Here is an 18,020-nt window from a genome sequence, read left to right as displayed (position 1 = left end):
AATTGAGATGTGGATTGTAAGTAGCCAGGGAATCCTCCACAATTGTGATGTGGATCTGTTCTAAGGGAAGTGTGGACTTCCCTCAACTCCTGCCTCTCAGTATATTACACTGGCCTAAGGTACTCCAACAAGGCACCACCATATGTTCACGAGCAAAAAGGCAGAAGAAGTACACCTGCCTGCCTTTTCTTCCTAGTCCCCTTTAGGATCAGACCTGAGGATGAGGTTGCTGCTACTGTAGAATCCAGGTTTCCTGGGGAATGGGTGAAGAGACCTGAAAAGAATGTCCAGGATGAGTATATTAGTAAGATACTATGTTTGCTAGATCTCCCCAACTTGAATCTTGTGCCTGAAGACACCCTTCCTCTGTGTTTAACCAAATGAAATTTGGGAAATCTAAAAAGGCTTAGAATATCAGAGGAAGAAACTTCAGATACCATCTTGGATGGCCAACCATGCCATTTTACAGATGAAGAAACTGAGATCCACATAGGGGAAGTGACTTTCCCAAGGTCACATGGATTTGAACCCAGATTTCCTGCCTCTCTTACAATGTTCATACTGCTCTTTCCCTAATGTAATGTGTGACACTAGATTTCTGGGGCTCCAGAGACATTCCCAGGGTACAGTCCATTGTCCTAGGGGCAGAGGAGAGAGCATTCCTAGGTTTTGGTGAGGTTCCTATCTTTAGGGTTTTGGCTTTGAAGGAACAAACCAGCTTGCTGCTCTGTGGTCCTCTTTCTCCAACCCACACATGTTTGTTTGTTTTTTTTTTTCTGTTCTTCCCCTCTCCTTGCAGGTATATTCGCACGATGTACCTGGGGATTCAGAGCCAGCGGCAGAAGGAACACCAGCGACGCTTTTATTGGGCTATGATGTACGAATATGCAGATGTCAATATGTTACGCCTCCTGGAGACCTTCCTGGAGAGCGCCCCCCAACTGGTGCTACAGCTCTGTATAATGATTCAAAAGAACAGCGCTGAAACGCTGCCCTGTAAGTGTGCCCCCCAACCCTCAAATGCTCTCCCTGCCCAGCTTCTGGCTGATCCCCTTCTTTCTTCTGCTTAGACCTTCTTCTTCTTGGGTATGGGCTAGATAGTTATGGGCATTCCCACAAGAGAACAGCTAGTGAAATGCATGATGTCAATTTGCCATTTCTTAAATCCATTTAGACTCATGTCTTACACCACCACGTTAATTATTTGGTCATATCCTTGGAACCATGGGTACGTGTTGGTCTGTCCAAAAACATGGGTAAGGGTGAGAATGCATATATCTATCCATTCATGCTCTTGATGTAGACCCGTAGACCTCTGTTGTAGACCTTCATGCTTACACAGTACCCTCACTTGTTCCAAATATTCACATGCAGTTCTTATGTGTCCCAGCAGAGGACATGGACATGAACACCATTCTTTGTGGTACATGAATATTAATATACATGCTTGAATATGCCCCTTCTCATTTCTCCCACACTTACTTTACCCATATAGGGAGGAACTTAGCCATCAAAGAGTCTTGAAAAAAATATAGCCATGAAGATCTGCCTTTTCTGGAGATAGTCCCTGACATCATAGATGAGCGTTGGACTTGGAGTCAGCAGGTCATCTTTTTCTTCATTACATCATGGATGTGATGGTTTCTAAGAATCTTCTAGATCCAAATCTCTGTTGCAGTGAAAGGGAATACAACCTAATGAAAAGAATACTGAGCTCATAGTGAGGAGCTATATGACCTTGGGCAATTCACTTATCCTCTCTGTGCCTCAGTTTCCTCATCTGCAAAATGGGACTAGTGATACTTATACTCCCTATTTCATAGAATTGTTGTGAGAAAAACACTTTATAGAATTCTATAAAAATGTGAGTTGTTATTAATACTCTGAAATTATTAATATTGTTAGAAAGTCCTAGTCCTCAGAAAATCTCATCATCCACATATTACAGAAGTACATGTGCCTGTGTGTTTGTACTGGTGAGTAATACTGTCTCTTTGCCTGTTTCTGATCAGGCAGCATTGTCATCTGGGGGCAGCACACAAGACTGAGTCTTACCCTGATCACTGGGGTCTCCTTGACTCCCTGGCTGTGTTCCTAAACCCGCTGGGTTTCCTGCTCATATACATGTAGTTCTGAGCAGCTCCCAAGGGAATGCACAAAGCCTAACCTGCCTTGTAGAGGACCCACCTTGGTTCACCCATCAGTTTCTGGATTCCTCCTATTTGCTGGCCATACCTCAGTGTAGTGGCAGGGAAGACCAGTGGTACCCACATTCTTTACTGGCAGAACTGCCAATTTCAGCCCTTGAATTTCTCCTTAATGCTAATACTGTGATTATCTCCAGTTTATCCTGTAAATATGTTATTTGCACTTCGTTGTTTGCATGTTAGATTACAAGCTCCTTTAGCAAAGACAGTAACTTTGTTGGTTTATCTGTTTTCGGCTGTTTGGGCTTTCTTTTTGTCCTTAGTACTTAGCCTAGTGCCAGGCACACAGAAAGTGTTTAATAAATGCTTGTTAACTTGACTAGAATCACTGCACTTAGATAAATGTTGGCTCAATTACTTTTCTCCCAACCCTTGATAGTTTCTTTTTTGTCTGTGGGTTCTGTAGATGAGAAATTCCATGGCAGAAAGAAAGAAGGATCCTGCTTTAGGAGAAGAAGGCTCATGCACTTGGGCTAGGGAGCTGGACCCTGCTGCTTGGAGTCAGGCCCTGCTCTTGGCTTGTACTCAAGCTTTGGTATGCCTCAGCAGCTCTTGTCCCTAATGGCTCTCAGACTGGGCACTGCGAGCTCTACCTCCTGAGCATAAATAGCAGTGATGGCTAGAAAAGCTGAAGTAGCAAAGCTACCATCCTACAATGGTTATGACCCCAGACGGGCCAGCAGGAAGCTGTGTGTGACTCCAGCTACAGTTACAACTGCAGCACCATCCTGACAGGGAATAGGTGCTACAGAAGAAGAAAATAAGTATGAATTTCCAGGACTCCTTTTGTCCTGGGGGAGCCCTGCATACTGCCCTTTACTCACTCATTCCTGCAGTAAGAGGTGGTCAGTAAGGATTGGGAAGTGAAAAGAGGCCAGGAGGGGCAGGGCCAAACTGAAAAATTAGGCAAGTGGTTGGGCCAATAGTGCTTCTGCCTCCTCTAAAATGCTAGGAAATATGTGAATTCTTGTTTTAGAGGGCCTTGGAGAAAAGATACTCCATGAAATGTAATCAGTCATTTATTAATTATTAGTTAACTGTGTGCTAGGTACTGCACTGAGAGCTAGGGATACAAAGAAAGGTTAAAAACAGTTTCTGCCCTCAGTTTCTGCCTTATATTCTATAGCTCCAAAAGAGGCCTTTGGAGAGGTCTCCATTGCAGAGGCCCAGCCTTGGGAGAATGCCTTCTGGGGACCTTTTAGTGAAGTGTGTTCTGACTTTTGGCAGTTTCTCCAGGCTCTGGTGATGGTTCAGTGAGTGCCCAGGGATAATAGAAGACCTAGTCAGTTACTCAGTCAAAAAGTACCTGGGGATACAATGAAAACAGCAAAACAAGGTCCCTCCAACTATGTATATATGAGATACATAGAGGAAAGGTAATCTCAGAAGGAAGGGACTGGGGAAGGCTTAAGGTTTTAGCTAAGTCACAAGTATTCCAGAAACAGGGGACAGCCCATGAACCAGAGTGAGAAGACATCCTGTGTGAGGATGGCAATAGCAGAAAGGCCAGCATCACCTGTACAGGGAGTGGAGAAAGGTGTAAGATTGGAAAGGCAGGAAGAAATCAGGTTGTGATGGGATTTAAATGATTGGAAACGTCTGGAGTTTATTGAGTAGATGAGTGACATGGTCAGATTCACACTTCTTAAAAATATATTTTGTTGTTTTTCTAATTACATGTAAAAACAATTTTTTATATTCTTTTAAAAAAATTTTTGAGTTCCAAATTCATGATCTAAAAGAAAACATAGGCAACCTCCGCTCAAAACAACCCCCCCCCCCCGAAATAAAGTTAGAAAAAAGTATGCTTTGATCTGCATTCAGACTCTGTCAATTCTTTCTCTGGAGGTGGATATAATTTTGTGTGAGTTCTTTGGGATTGTCTTGGATTGTTGGATTGTATTGCTGAGAAGAGCTAAGGCATTCATTGTTCTTCATCATGCAGTGTTGCTGTTAATGTGTACAGTGTTCTTCTGGTTCTGCTCACTTCACTTTGCATTAGTTTCATGTAAGTGTTTCAGGTTTTTCTGAAAGCATCCTGTTTTTCATTTCTTGTGGCAAAATAATACTCCATCACAATTATATACCACAACTTGTTTAGCCATTTCCTAACTGATGGGCATCTCTTCAATTTCTAGTTCTTTGCCACCACAAAAAAAAGTCCTATAAATATTTTTGTATATGTAATTCCTTTTTCTTTCTGTTTTTTAAAAATCTCTTTGGGTTACAAACCTTATAGTGGTATTGCTGGGTCAGAGGTCAAAATGTGCACAATTTGATAATCCTTTGGGCATAGTTCCAAATTGCTCTCTAGAATGGTTGGATCAGTTCACAACTCTACCAACAGTGCATTAGTGTCCCGCTTTTCTCCCATCCCTGCAACATTTATCATTTTCCTTGTTTTGTCATATTAGCCAATCTGATACCTAAGAGTAGTTTTAATTTGCATTTCTTTCAGATCCACACTTTTGAAAGACCTCTTTGGCAGCTGAGTAGATGAGAGGCTAGAATGAGGGAGAGACTTGAGGCAAACAGACCAATTAGCAGGCTATTGCAATAGTCCAGGTGTGAGGTTTCATGAGCCTGTACCAATGTGGAGAGTGAAGAAAAGAGGACATCTATGAGAGAGGGTATAAAGGAAGAAATGACTCGACTTAGCAGACTGGGTATGTGGAGTGACTATAAGAAAGCAGTTGAGGGTGCCCTTCATGACGGTGCAGAAGAGGAGAAGGTTTAGAGGTGAAAGATCATGAGTTCAGTCTACCTGAGCCAGGGTCAGCCTTGTACTTTAGGGAACTCCTGACCCTGTACTCTGCATGGCAAGCAGAGCTGGTCCCACCTCTGCAGGAGATGAGGCCAGGCTGAGACTCTCTTTTACTAGCATCTCCTCTTCTTAAGGCTGTTGTGAATACCTTGTGTGAGACTCCCATCCTTACTGCTCAAGAAACATTTTAATTGTCTTCACCCCGCCCACACCCCTGCCACCATGTACCCACACATATTCACACAGAAGGGGTTCAGATGTAGGAGAAATTGAGCTGGGCTGACCTCTTGTGTCCTTTTGTCACCTTCCACCATATGATCATTCTAGGGGTGGGGTTTGCACTAGCAGGTATCTTGGAAAGACATTGCAGGCCTCAGATATCTCAGTCTTCCGTTTTGGTTAGACTCACTCTCTGGGCTTCTTTCCTTTCAGAATGTAAACACAGACAGGCTGGTTGAGCCTTCCTTCCTGGAGAGCACAATCAATAAGGAAACTCATGGTGCTTCTCTGCCAGTCAATTCCAGCAGTAGCTGAAGGCTGCCAAACTCTCTAATTCCCCTTGTTATGCTGGGGCACCAGAGGAGGCGAGGAGCCCACTGTAGCAGCAGATGGGTGGCATGTGTTGCTAAAGCCAAGCAGCATGGGGGAAAAGAGGTGGCAGGAGCTAGAATGGATTCTGAAATCCCCACCATCAGTTGGAGTTAGTCAGAGCCATCCTGTGGCTTTTGACAATAGGTTGCTATTTCCTTTGAGTGTTCAGAGGATATCTTCAGTCTTGAGAAGGCTCTCCCAATCCTACTTTTATCCTGCCCCTGCTGACTTTAATCTTGGAGGTCACATGTGGGTGAGGCTCGACTCCTTAGCATCCATGGAAATAAATGTAACTCCACAAACCAAGGGCCTAAGGCAAAAGGTGATTTTACTGATCTAGGGAACTCCTGGAAAACAAAATTCCTTCCGTTACTGCAGTTTGGTATCTCAGGCACTGAAAGGTTTAAGAGCTGATGCAGGATCACACAGACAGAGGCAGTATTTGAACCCAGATCTCCCTGGTTCTGCAGCTGGCCTTCTATCCATGCCACACGGTCTATCAAGTCTGCCTATTTTTGCCTTTTTTTTGTATTCCCAGTATTTAGCATGATGTCTGGTATTACATAATAAATGCTTGTTGGCTGACTGACCAATTGTATAATTAGAACAAGAAAATGAATATATGACATCAGGACTTTTTTATTCTTTTTTTGCTTTTTTCAAAAATGAGAATGTATCTCTCGAGATTCAGTAGCATTCATTCAACAGTCATTTATTAAGTCCCTGTTACGTGCAAAGTGCTTTTTTGGATACTGGTGGTGAAGAAGACCCAGCCCTCTCTTCAAAGACCTTTGAGTTTAGTGGGGGTGGGCATAAGCCACATATATCAATATATAATATAACTGAAAAATTAATGCAGATCAGAATAGAAGAGGCACAAATTGGTATGTGAAGTTTGGAGAAGGAAATATCTACTGACTAGAGGGATCAGGGAAGGCTTCATGAAGGAAGTGGCATTTGAGATAAACTTGGAGGGACTGGTCAGTTTTTGAAAGGTAGATATGGGGAGAGGAGGGCTTTGTAGGTGGGTAGGAAAAAAGGTAAGTAAATGAAAAAAGGTAGGAAAGTGCTAGATGTGTGTATACAAGAGATTGGACAGTAGTTGGTATGTGTGCAGATGAATAGCATGAGATAGGGTTGGAAAGAAAGAGAAGTGTCTGGTTGTAGGGGGTCTTGAATGCCAGTGTTGGGTTTTTATTTGGGAGGTAAAGGATCCACTGAAGAATTGAACAGAAGAGGGACATGCTCAGATCTGTGCAGCAGGAAGATTAGTCTGGCAGTAATGTAAAGTCATGGAGAGATACTGAAGGTCAAAGAGACCTTCGGGGAGGCTGCTTCAGTAGTTCAAGCAGAACACAGTAAGAGTCTCTGTTACAGTGACAGCAATGAGTATTTTAGAGAGAGAACAGACTCACAAGACACTACAGAGCCAGAATCAGCAGGATAAAGATGATTATTCTGCCTAAACATGACAGAAGGAGCATTGGAGTGAAAGAAGACAAGTTCTAGTACTTGTCCTGCCACTAAATTTACCCATTTGACCTTGGGAAAGACCTTTCCCCACTGAGGCTCAGTTTCCTCATCTGTAGAATGATAGTGTTAGCATAGATTCCCTCTAAGATTCCTTCCAGCTCTGACATTTGTTCTATGATTCTGGTCTCTGCAAGCAAGTATTTCTATCCTTTTATCTCAGCAATTTAGGGACCAAGAGAAGGAAGCCTGAGGTGGGGTGAGAGAAATGGTAGGGCAAGGGGAAGTTATTCTAAATGTAAGACAGTCCATGAGAAAAAGGTGGGCCAAACGAAATTGTTTGTTGTAAAAATGGTTTTGTAAAACATTTGTAAAATGTCCTAATGAAACCTAATACAAAATCCAGAGCAGTAACTAGCCATGGGCCACTAGAACTTTGCCTCTGGGTAGAGGACATAAACGTTAACACGTATTCCTTTCTAAAAAAAAAAAAAAAAAAAAGTTAACCTTCATGTTTTTTTTTTTTTGAATTCCAAATTCTCTCCCTCCCTCATCCAGTCCCTCTCTTACACACTGAGAAGGCAAGCGATATGATACTCCTTATACATATGACACATGTACTCCTTCAGCAAAATAGAGGGAAACAAGAAAACTGAGCTCAGAGAAGAAAGGTTTCTGGTGGGTGTAGGGAGAGCAAACTGATCATACCCATCCTTTCCCCATCCTTCCTATAAAGAAATCTTCAATACACTCTACCCCAGGGGTAAGGAACCTGTGGCTTTGAGGCTACATGTGGCCCTCTAGGTCCTCAACTGCAGCCTTTTGACCAAGTCCAAGTTTTATACAACAAATCTTTTTGTTAAGGGGATTTGTTCTGTGAAGTTCAGATTCAGTCAAAGGATTGCACTTGAGGATCTAGAAAGCCACATGTGGCCTCAAGGCTACAGGTTCCCCACCCCTGGGCTACCATGTTCCCTTCCCTAGGGCTTTTATTTCCCTCCTTCCTTCAAAGGCTGACCTACCGCTATCTCTCCTTCCCCCTTTAAGGATGAATAATAATCCTAGTACTACCTTCACACCTTTACAATTTGTGAGGGAAAACTTTAATGAGGCCTTTTTGATGGAGTCTAAAGAAGGTGAGAAGCTCCTGCTGTAGGTTGGACTAGACGACTTCTGAGGTCTCCTTCTAACTCTGAAATCCTATCCCCTAAACTGCCAAGATAACTAATTTCCCCATCTACCTAACTGAACTTGTCCTAATTACTTTTATTATTTTCCTATTACAAATTACAAATTGATGTAAGTAAATTGTTCCTGCTCCTAGCAGCACTTGGTGCTACTTGCCCTAGGTGCCAAAACTACCAGTTATGGTTCTGGCGAAACCTAGCCAATCTAGCTCCTTTGCCCACAGTGAGCATAACAGCGTTTTGTGTGTGCCCATTCCTAGTGAGGGAGATAGTAGCCCAGGAATCTTGTTGGCTGCAATTCTCTCTTGGATTTCCCTATTACTGTACTGTTCATATAAAGGAATGGGAGGTGTGACAGTAATGTTAACATGTTCACCAACAATGTTGCTACCTCAGACTCAGGAAGAGTTAACTTCCTTTCTAGCTGCCTCAGTTTACTTTTTGTGTGGTGAGAAAAACATCCAGTTTTGGTACTGAAGTGAGCGGCCAACCTTCATTAGTATCCTAGTAAATGCTGTCAAATGATTTGGTGTGCTTTTAATCTGTAAGGGCTTGTCAAAGTCTTTTTTTCTTCTCTCTCTCTCTCTCTCCATATGTGTGTGTGTGTGTGTGTGTGTGTGTGTGTGTGTGTGTATGAAAGTATGGGAAACAAAGTAGTCTCTCTTACTCATTTCCATGTGGTATTTTCCTGCTTTTTTTCTTTCTGAAAGAGTTCACTCTAATCTTCTTTTCCCTTACTCCATATTCCAATCTCTTCATGTTCAATTAAGCCAAGTTATTCAAGACGTTCACCCACTTGGCAGACCTGGCAGGCCAGGGCTTAGGTCCTAAAACCTGATTCATTGTCCCTGTGATTAGATTATGAAATTGTCTTCATGCCTGAGACTGTAATTAGAGACATGGTTGTCTCTGAGCAAGAGATGGCTTTTGCCTTGAGCAGACTGGGGCAACCCTGGTTTCCTCAACTGGACCTTTCCCTTGTCTTCTGAATGGGTCAGAGCTCCTCTGTGTGAATTATTTCAACATGAGCTTGCTTTCACTTCTCTACTAGAAACCCACAGACTGAAGAGAAGTAGACTTGGAATCAAAAGACCTGCATTTTTGTCCTGTTCTGCCAATAATTGCTAGCTATTCTTTGTGATCTTGGGCAAGTAATTGAGGCTGGTAGATGATTCAGTGGATAGAACACCGCACGGGGCATTAGGAAAACCCTGAGTTAAAATTTGTCCTCGGACACTTACTGGCAATGTGACCCAGGGCAGGTCATTTAATCTCTGTTTGCCCCAGTTTCCTCATCTGTAAAATGGAGATAAGAATAGCACCTACCTCCCAGGATTATTGTGAGGATCAAATGATATTTGTAAAGTGCTTTACAAATTTTAAAGTGCTGTATAAAATGTAGTTAGTGGTGGTGGTGGTGGTAGTAACAGTAGTAGTAGTACTTGTAGTAGTATCAATAGTAGTAGTAAAGTAATTTCTTCCCTTTGGCCTCAGTTTCCTCATCTGTAGAATGAGAGTGTTAGACTAAATGATCTCTCAAGTTTCTTTCTGGAATCCTCTAGGTCTGTGCTTCTATTCATCTAAGACTGAGCCAGTTCAAATCAACAAAACCTTGATTAAACCCTACTACATGCAAAGTATTGTCCTAGACTCTGAGGATATGAATAAAAAAAAATCCAAAATGAAATAATATGTACCCTTATGGCAATTTTATTCTCCTGGAGTTGACAGTTGTTTGCAGGTCATTCTTTTCAACTTAACACATATATTTTTAAGTGCTTCTGTTCAAGGCAGTGTTCTGGGGGCTGAGGAAGATACAAAAATAAGTAAAGGGTTGGGGTTAGTAACCTGGTGGTCAGTATCTCATCAGTCCTATAGGCTAAGTGACAGCAAATGAGAAAGAGAAAGATAGCCCTGCCCTCAAGGAACTCACATTCTAATTGGAGAAGAGAATGCACAAAATGAAGCTGCAAAGCAGGGGCTGGGATGGAGGCCCCAGGGAGTACCTAGGAAAGGGACATGATAATCCATGGAATCAAAACCAGGTTGATGGAAAGTAGAGAGTTATACCAGGATGGTGGAAGTATCATAGGAGAGAAGGGTGCATATCTGAGAGATTTTACAAAGGTAGAAATGACAGGATTTGACAAGTGATTGGATATGGGGAATGAGAAAGAATGAGAAGTTGAGGATGACCCCAAGGTTGGGAAGCTGACTGAGTGGGATGGAAGGGTGGCACCTTTCAGAGTAATGGGGAAGTTAGGGAGAGCGGAGAGTTTAAGAGGAAAGATTATGAGCTCAGTTTTGGACATGCTGAATTTTAGATACCTACAAAGACATCCAGTTTGAAATATCACGTAGGGAATTGAAGATGTGAGCCCAGAGTTCAGGACTCGACAAATAAATCAGAATCATCTGCTTAGAGATGATAGTTGAATCTATGGAAACTGATGAGATCACTATATGAAATACTACTGAGGGACAAGAGAAGATGCCGTAGGACAGAGCCTTGGGGGACTCATAATTAATGGGTGTAACTTGGATTAAAATCTAGCAAAGGAAACTGAGGAGTGGTCGAACGGATAGGAAGAGAACCAGGAGAGAGCAGTGTCATGAAAAACTAAAGAGAACAGTTTCAAGTAGAAAAGGGTGATTGACAGTGTCAAAGGCTACAGAGACGTCAAGAAGGATAAAGATTGAGAAGAGGCCCTTACATTGGATATTTGAGGGATTATTGGTAACTTTAGAGAGAACAGTTTCAGCTGAAAGATGAGGTTAGAAGTCAGGTTGTTGAGAGTTAAGAAGGAAGTAATAGGAAAGAAAATAGAGGCTGTGATTGTAGATGGTTTAACCAGAAAAAGGAGGAGAGGTATAAAAAGATAGCTAGCAGGGATGGATGGACCAAGTGAGGGTTGTTGTTTTTTTAAGCATGGGGGAGACATGGATGCGTTTGTAGGCAATAGGGAAGCAACCGGTAGATAGACACTGAAGATAAGTGAGAGAGTGGCAATGATAGTCTCCAGGAGGGAAAGGAAAGGGCCAGGAAGATATTGCTTTCTCCAGCTCTTGTCCCAAGATGAGATTTTACTATTTAGAATATTAAAAAAACATGTTATTTGGACTTTTAGACATCTTGGAAGCAAGAATGAGATTTTTTCACAGAATTACCAAGTTGGAAGGTAAACCAGAGGCCATTTAATCCAACCAATACCTGAATGAAATATTCCCTCTATAGCATACCTGACAGGTGGTTATCCAGACTTTGTTTAAAGGCCTTTAAAAAAAGGGAACTTACTGCTTCCTCAGGCAGCTCATTCCTCTGTTTGTTAAGAGGGCTTTGTTTATATCCAACCCAACTCTGTCCTTCTCTAACTTCTGTTCATTCTTCCTGTTTCTTTCATCTGGAGTAGAAATCTAACATACTTCCCACATATTTTCAGATACTTGAAGACAGTTAGTACGTGCCCCTTAAGTCTTCTCTAGATTAAACATCTCTCTTTTCTTCCAGTAATCCTCACATGACATGGTATTTGCATCCCTGGTGCTTTTAATTCATTCATTTAATTATTCATTCATGATGCCTCATCCTCTTACTATCCTGGTCAACTTGTATGGACATACATCCTTGTAAGACAGAAGGTTCAGGTTGAGTGAAGGTCTAAAGAAGCAACTTTGACTAAGATGAGGAAGAGAAAATGTTGTTAGATGATTTTCTTCAAAGCCGATGTGTAGCTAAGTGAGCTATTTAAGCACTGCAGGCTTTCCCCCCAGTGTCAGTAGAGTCCACTGGGAGATCCGCTTGAAGCGGTTCTTAGTTGATGACTTCCATTCCAAGCTGTTGGGTACATCTGTGTTCCTATTTTGTTTGTTTTCTAAGTTATAGAGTATACTGAGGGAACAGGAGTACCCATGTTGTTAATTGGGGTGGCAGTGGATAAGGTAGATTTAACCAAGCTATAGAAACAGCTGTTCAGTGACATCTAGAGAGCATTCTGTGAGACTCTACATAGGCAAGGAGTCTGTTTTATATCATAATATGGCTTGTATTTAGATAATGTCTTTTATCTAGAGTTTGTATTTGTCATAGCAATCACTAAAGTGTGTCCATGCATACATCCATGTGTAGAATGTAGAATGAGGCTACTTGCTTCCTTCCCAATCCTAAAAGCAGAAATGTATACACATTTTTACATCACTTTACAAAGTTTACAAAGCACTTCCCTCACAATTCTTTGAGGTAGGTTGCAGGAGTATCATTAACTCCATTTAACAGATGAGAAAACTGAAAGTCAGAGAGGTTGTGACTTACGTGCCCATGGCTAAAGAATTATTAGGGACCTGAGCAAGAACCCAGACCCACATATTTTGATTCTAAGGATGCACAAACATCTGCAGACAAGGGCTGAAGGCAGCAGGTTGCATGTACTTCTGCCTTGTTTTGATTGTAGGTAGTATGGTAGTAGGGGCAGCTAGGTGGTACAGTGGATAGAGTGCCAGGCCTGGAGACAGGAAAGCTCATCTTCTTGAATTCAAATCTGGCCTCAGACACTTACTAGCTATGTGATGCTGGGCAAATCGCTTCACCCTGTTTGCCTCAGTTTCCTCATCTATAAAGTAAACTGGAGAAAGAAATGGCAAACCATTCCGGTATCTTTGCCAAGAAAAGCTTAAATGGGACCTAAACAACTAAACACTGAACAACAACTAGAAGTGTGGTGCAACAGAAAGCTCTGTGCTCTCATGAGTCCAAAGATACCAGTTCAAGTGCTTGTTCTTCTCCTTGCAAGCCAGATGAGTAACATGGTATCATCAAAAAGGCACCAATTCACAGTCAGAAGACCTGAGTTCATCCCAGCTGTGTTACCTACTAATGCTAAGTTGGATTTAGTGTTCGCCAGGGCCGAGTTTCTTATCTGTAATAGAAGAGCTTTGGGATAAATGATCTCCAAGGCCTTGTTGTAGAGTTAACCTCCTATGAGCACAGGCAGCACAGTTAACCTCTCTGAGTCTCAGTTGTTAAATGGAACTAGTGATGCCTACCTATCAGGGTAGTTGTGGGAATTGAATGAGATCATGTATGTAAAATGCCTTATAAACTGCAAACTATAAAATCCTAAATATATAAACTATAAAAATACAAAGAATAAAATACTAAGTCAGAATTATTAGCATTCTTTTACCTGCACCCTCACCAAACAGGTTATGATTACTGAAATGAGAAACCACTCAACTCCTGCTACTTACCAATCTACTTTGGACTTATCGATCAATCAGCAAGCATTTGTTAAGGGTCTGCCACATCCCAGATATTGTGAAAAGGGCTGGGGAAATAAAGAAAGCCTTAACAAGTCCCTGCCCTCATGGAGCTTACATCCGAAGGGAAGAAATAAAATGAATATAAATATAGAATCATGCAACTCTTTCTGTGGACACATTTCATAATCTCTCCACGCCTTAGCAAACATACTTCATCAGTTACTATGGTCAGAAAATTCATCCTCTGGTGGATAATTTTCTGGCAATGAGCCTCTCCCAACACAACCAAGCTGGTCTTCAGCATACAGACACAAAGTGCATCTGAGGACCCACACTCTAAGCCCTGCCAGTTTAGTAGGACCTGCCAGGGCTCATTATCCCCTGGTATATCCTTCAAGAACTCAAGATCACTTGCATATTACAATGAGGCTTGACAATAGAACTTTACTTAGAGAAGACAAAAGGTTGCTCCAGATATACTTCTGGTTATTGTAATACAAATAATGTAACTAAGATAGAATCTGCTCAGCTATGGATCAGAATGAAGATCACCACAGGTGGTATTTCCAGGAACCTTCTGGGGCTCTGATTTGCTAGTAACCATGGTCCCACTAATTGGTATCATGTCATAGTGATTAGAATATTGGACCTAGCGTTTGACAACTCTCTGGTTATTGTCAAGCCAGGGATGAAATTGCCTACCAAAAGGATTCACCACTGTCATGAAGGAAGTCCAGTGTGAAGTCCAGGCTGAAGAAGGGCTTCCTATAGATGCTGCTGTTTGTGGATGACATTGCATGACTGCATCTTTGGGGTTCCTGACTGTTACTGCTATTTTAGTTGCCCCTCCTAACTTTGTGTAAATTTGATCAGTCTGTCATTGAAATCTTTAAGTTATTAATAAAAATGTTAACTACCACGTGACCAAGCATAGTTCCCTGGGGTACTCCTCTAGAAAGTTTCTTCCCATTGATGCCAAAGTGTCACTAATTACTCTTTGGATCCAGACATTCAACCAATTTAGAATTCTTCTGATGTACTATCAGCTAAGTCCATATCTCATCCTCCTTATCACAAGAATAAAACGAGAAATTTTATGGAATCCTTTGCCAAAGTCTAGGTAAATTACACATATGTCATTCCCTTAACCTCCCAGTTGGGTAACCCTGTCAAAAAAAGGAAATAAGATTAGCCCATCATGAAAATATTCAGACTGACTGCTCAGTAATCCAACTGCAACAGCCACAGCTTTATTATTGTATAGGAGAAAGAAAGCCGTGAAGGTCATTGCCAGCCATTTGTCACAGTCTGAACATGAAGCTATTAACAATTTCCAGTTTGATTCTGAGTTTGATAATAAGTTTTGGCAGACCACAAATGCTTGGATGCCCTTCAGAAACTGTTAACTAGTGGTCAGAAGACCAAACTGGAGTAAGGAGCCTTGGGTTCTGTTCTTGGCCATGACAAACTGACTTTTGTTCTGACCTTAGATAAGGCATTGAAGTCTTAGGTATTCTCCATGACAAAGAAAGAACAAGCAGCATTTTTTTTTCTCTGTGTGCTAGTGAAACCTAAGGTGTATTTCTGTGATGGAGCACAAGCGAAAGATAGCAGATTGCAAATCAAGTCAAGACATCCACAAACATTTATCAAATAACTACTACGTACCAGGAACTATATTATAAGTGCTGGGAATTACAAAGAAAGGCAAATATAGTTTCTGCCCTCAAAGAACTCATGACCTAATACACATCCCAGTGGTCACATTTGGTGTTTACTAAGTATTAAGAGATCTACATAAAGGTCCTCTAGTGTCTTGAGGAGATCCCCAATGGGAGAGTCACAGAAGGATATGAGTAATAGTCATGCAGGTTAAGGCTCATTCTGAACTTTTGGGGAGAGAATATCCACACCAGTAAGATCATGGAGCCACTGAAGAACTCCAATGATTGTATCATAATATTCACTGTAATCTGGGATTCTTGATTGTGTCATTCTGTGAAAAGAATTAATCCCACTGGATTCTTTTCTATGGCTTGGATTTTATTTTCCCAGGAAAAAATTCCCCGAAAAGAATTAAAACCAGGTTTTTGGTTTAGTAAGGAGGGACCAGCCAATAACACCCACTGCCATACCATTCACATATTCTTGGTCTAAAACTAACCCCTGCTGTATACTGTCTAGTCCTTGTAATTTTTTTCTCCTTAACAGCTTTCCATTCAAAGTTAATTAAAACATCTGGAACATCTATATGAAATGAAGAGACTCAGCAGCTAGAGGGGTCAGAGGGGTTTCCAGGACATGAGACATGCTCTAGGCCTTTCCACCTTAAGTGCACCCCAAAGCACCTGCCTTGTCAATTTGCCCTAGCTATGCTCTTGCTGGTAACTTTTTCTCAAACCACTTATTAGCATTTGTCGCTGAGCTACATTTCCATAGTTCTCTATGTTTCTGTGACAATAACTGCGCAAGGCCAAGGACAGAGATATTAAGGATGGTTCATAATCAACAGGGTATTGTCCATTAACTGATATGAAGCCTAAGATAATACACACTGGTTCTGTTTCAGTTATTGGCAGCTGAGTGGTACAGTAGATAGAGTGCCGGACCTGCAGTCTGGAATATCTGACTTCTAATCTGGCCTCAGACTACTAGTTATATGACCCTGGGCAAGTCAGCCTCTATTAACTTCAGTTTCCTCATCTATAAAATAGGGATAATTATAGCACCTACTTGCCAGGATTATTGTGAGGATTGAACAAGACGATAACTGTAAAGTGTTTAGACACAGTGCCTAGTACACAGTAAACACTATATAAATGTTAACTGTCATTCTTGCTTCTGTTGTGTTCATCCTTCATTGCCAAAGAAGACCATGACATCAGAGAAATGATGACATGTCTTGCACTTGACTTTGTTTTGAGTGAGGGAGGGCCGTGCAGGTCACCAGCCTCACTTCTCCTCCAGAGCCATCTGAATCCAGTGACCAGATATTCATCAGGATATCTGGAGGTGGCCCAGGATGCACTGGGAGACCTCGGGCCCTTTAGGCCATAGTCTTTGCAGGTACTCACTTAGCGTGAGGCAACGTCCATTCATTGAATAGGCCTGCTTAAGAAGTAGCCAGGGCATGGCCCCTTTCCTTTCCTTTCCTTCCTTCCCTTCCCTTCCCTTCCCTTCCCTTCCCTTCCCTTCCCTTCCCTTCCCTTCCCTTCCCTTCCCTTCCCTTCCCTTCCCTTCCCTTCCCTTCCCTTCCCTTCCCTTCCTTTCCTTTCCTTTCCTTTCCTTTCCTTTCCTTTCTTTGCTTTTGTTATTATTATTGCATATGAATCCAAGCTTGTCTGGCCTGAGGCTTCCTCTGGTGAATAGTTTAGTTCTTTCAGTAGTTCTTGGACTACCTGAGTTATTTCTGATTACTATAATGCAAATAATGTAACTAAGATAGAATCTGCTCAGCCATGGATCAGAATGAAGATTACCACAGGTGGTGTTTCCAGGAACTTTCTAGGGCTCTGATTTGCTAGTAACCATGGTCCCACTAATTGGTATCATGTCATCATGATTAGTACACTGGACCTAGAGTTTGACAACCCACTGGTTATTACCAAGCAAGGCACAGAACTGCCTGCCAAAGGTATTCACCACGGTCATGAAGGAAGTCCAGCAACAAGTCCAGGCTGAAGAAGGGCTTCCTCTAGATGCTGTGTTTGTGATTGATGCTGCACGACTGCATCTTTGGGGTTCCTGACCGTTACTGCAGTTTTAGTTATCCCTCCAACCTTTATGTCATCTATAAATTTGATATGTCATCTAAATCTTTATCAAAATTAATTAATAAAATGTTAAGGATTTTAGATTCAATTGGACCTGTCAGTTCTTACTAGGGAATGAGCTAACTTTTTAGTAATATCCTAGGATGGGTCATAAAGAGTTGGACACAATTGAAAAGATGGAGCAATAACAAAGGGTTGAATGGGACTATAAAGTAATGACACTGGTTTTCTGGCATGATTTATGAAATGCCTCCTCACTCCTTTATAGCTACACTGGGTTACCTGAATTTCCCAGTGGGTCTGTGTCTAAGTGGAGAGGCAGTCACTGTATGGGACCAGCTCATCATACTCTGCCTTTGGTCATTCCATTTTGCCGAAGCAAATAACTTCTGCCCAGTAGACTTGCACTAATCCAATTGTTGATCTAATAAACAAAATTTAAATGTTGTCCATCGTTTCACGCCTTGCTCTGACTATACTAGACGTTCAAAAACTTACTCCTTGCAGAGAATGAGCTTATGCTTAGAGGAAGGCTAGAATGCCAATCTTCAGTGAGAACTACAGATGTAAAACAGGGCAGCTGAGAAAGGCTGCTTCAAAGTCAATTACTGATCATTCCATAATCACCATTACCGAGATGCTGCCCACTTGAGTAGTCAAAACAATGAGCAGAAAGGAAATGAATTAATTTCCACCTATCCACTGAACAGAATTCAATTAGTCTAGAAAACAAAGTGGAAAAAAAACGATCAGCTTTTTAAAATATCACAGA

The 18,020-nt window shown here is 41.7% G+C and overlaps 1 protein-coding gene across 1 annotated transcript in view; it reads left to right on the top strand.

Annotated features, from left to right (window-relative positions):
- Nucleotides 1–775: 775 nt before the first annotated feature.
- The window catches only part of LOC140520704 (XK-related protein 6), a 34,415-nt gene continuing 17,170 nt past the window's right edge, over nt 776–18,020 (top strand). The window contains exon 1 of the mRNA XM_072634843.1: nt 776–996. Within this exon, the coding sequence (XP_072490944.1) occupies nt 813–996 (184 nt within the window). The 5' untranslated portion in view covers nt 776–812. The remainder of the gene's footprint in view (nt 997–18,020) is intronic.

This window comes from Notamacropus eugenii, chromosome 1 (assembly GCF_028372415.1).
Source record: "Notamacropus eugenii isolate mMacEug1 chromosome 1, mMacEug1.pri_v2, whole genome shotgun sequence".
NCBI lineage: Eukaryota > Metazoa > Chordata > Mammalia > Diprotodontia > Macropodidae > Notamacropus > Notamacropus eugenii.
The sequence above is the reverse complement of the archived record's forward strand: the minus strand, read 5'-3'. Positions and strand labels throughout refer to the sequence as shown.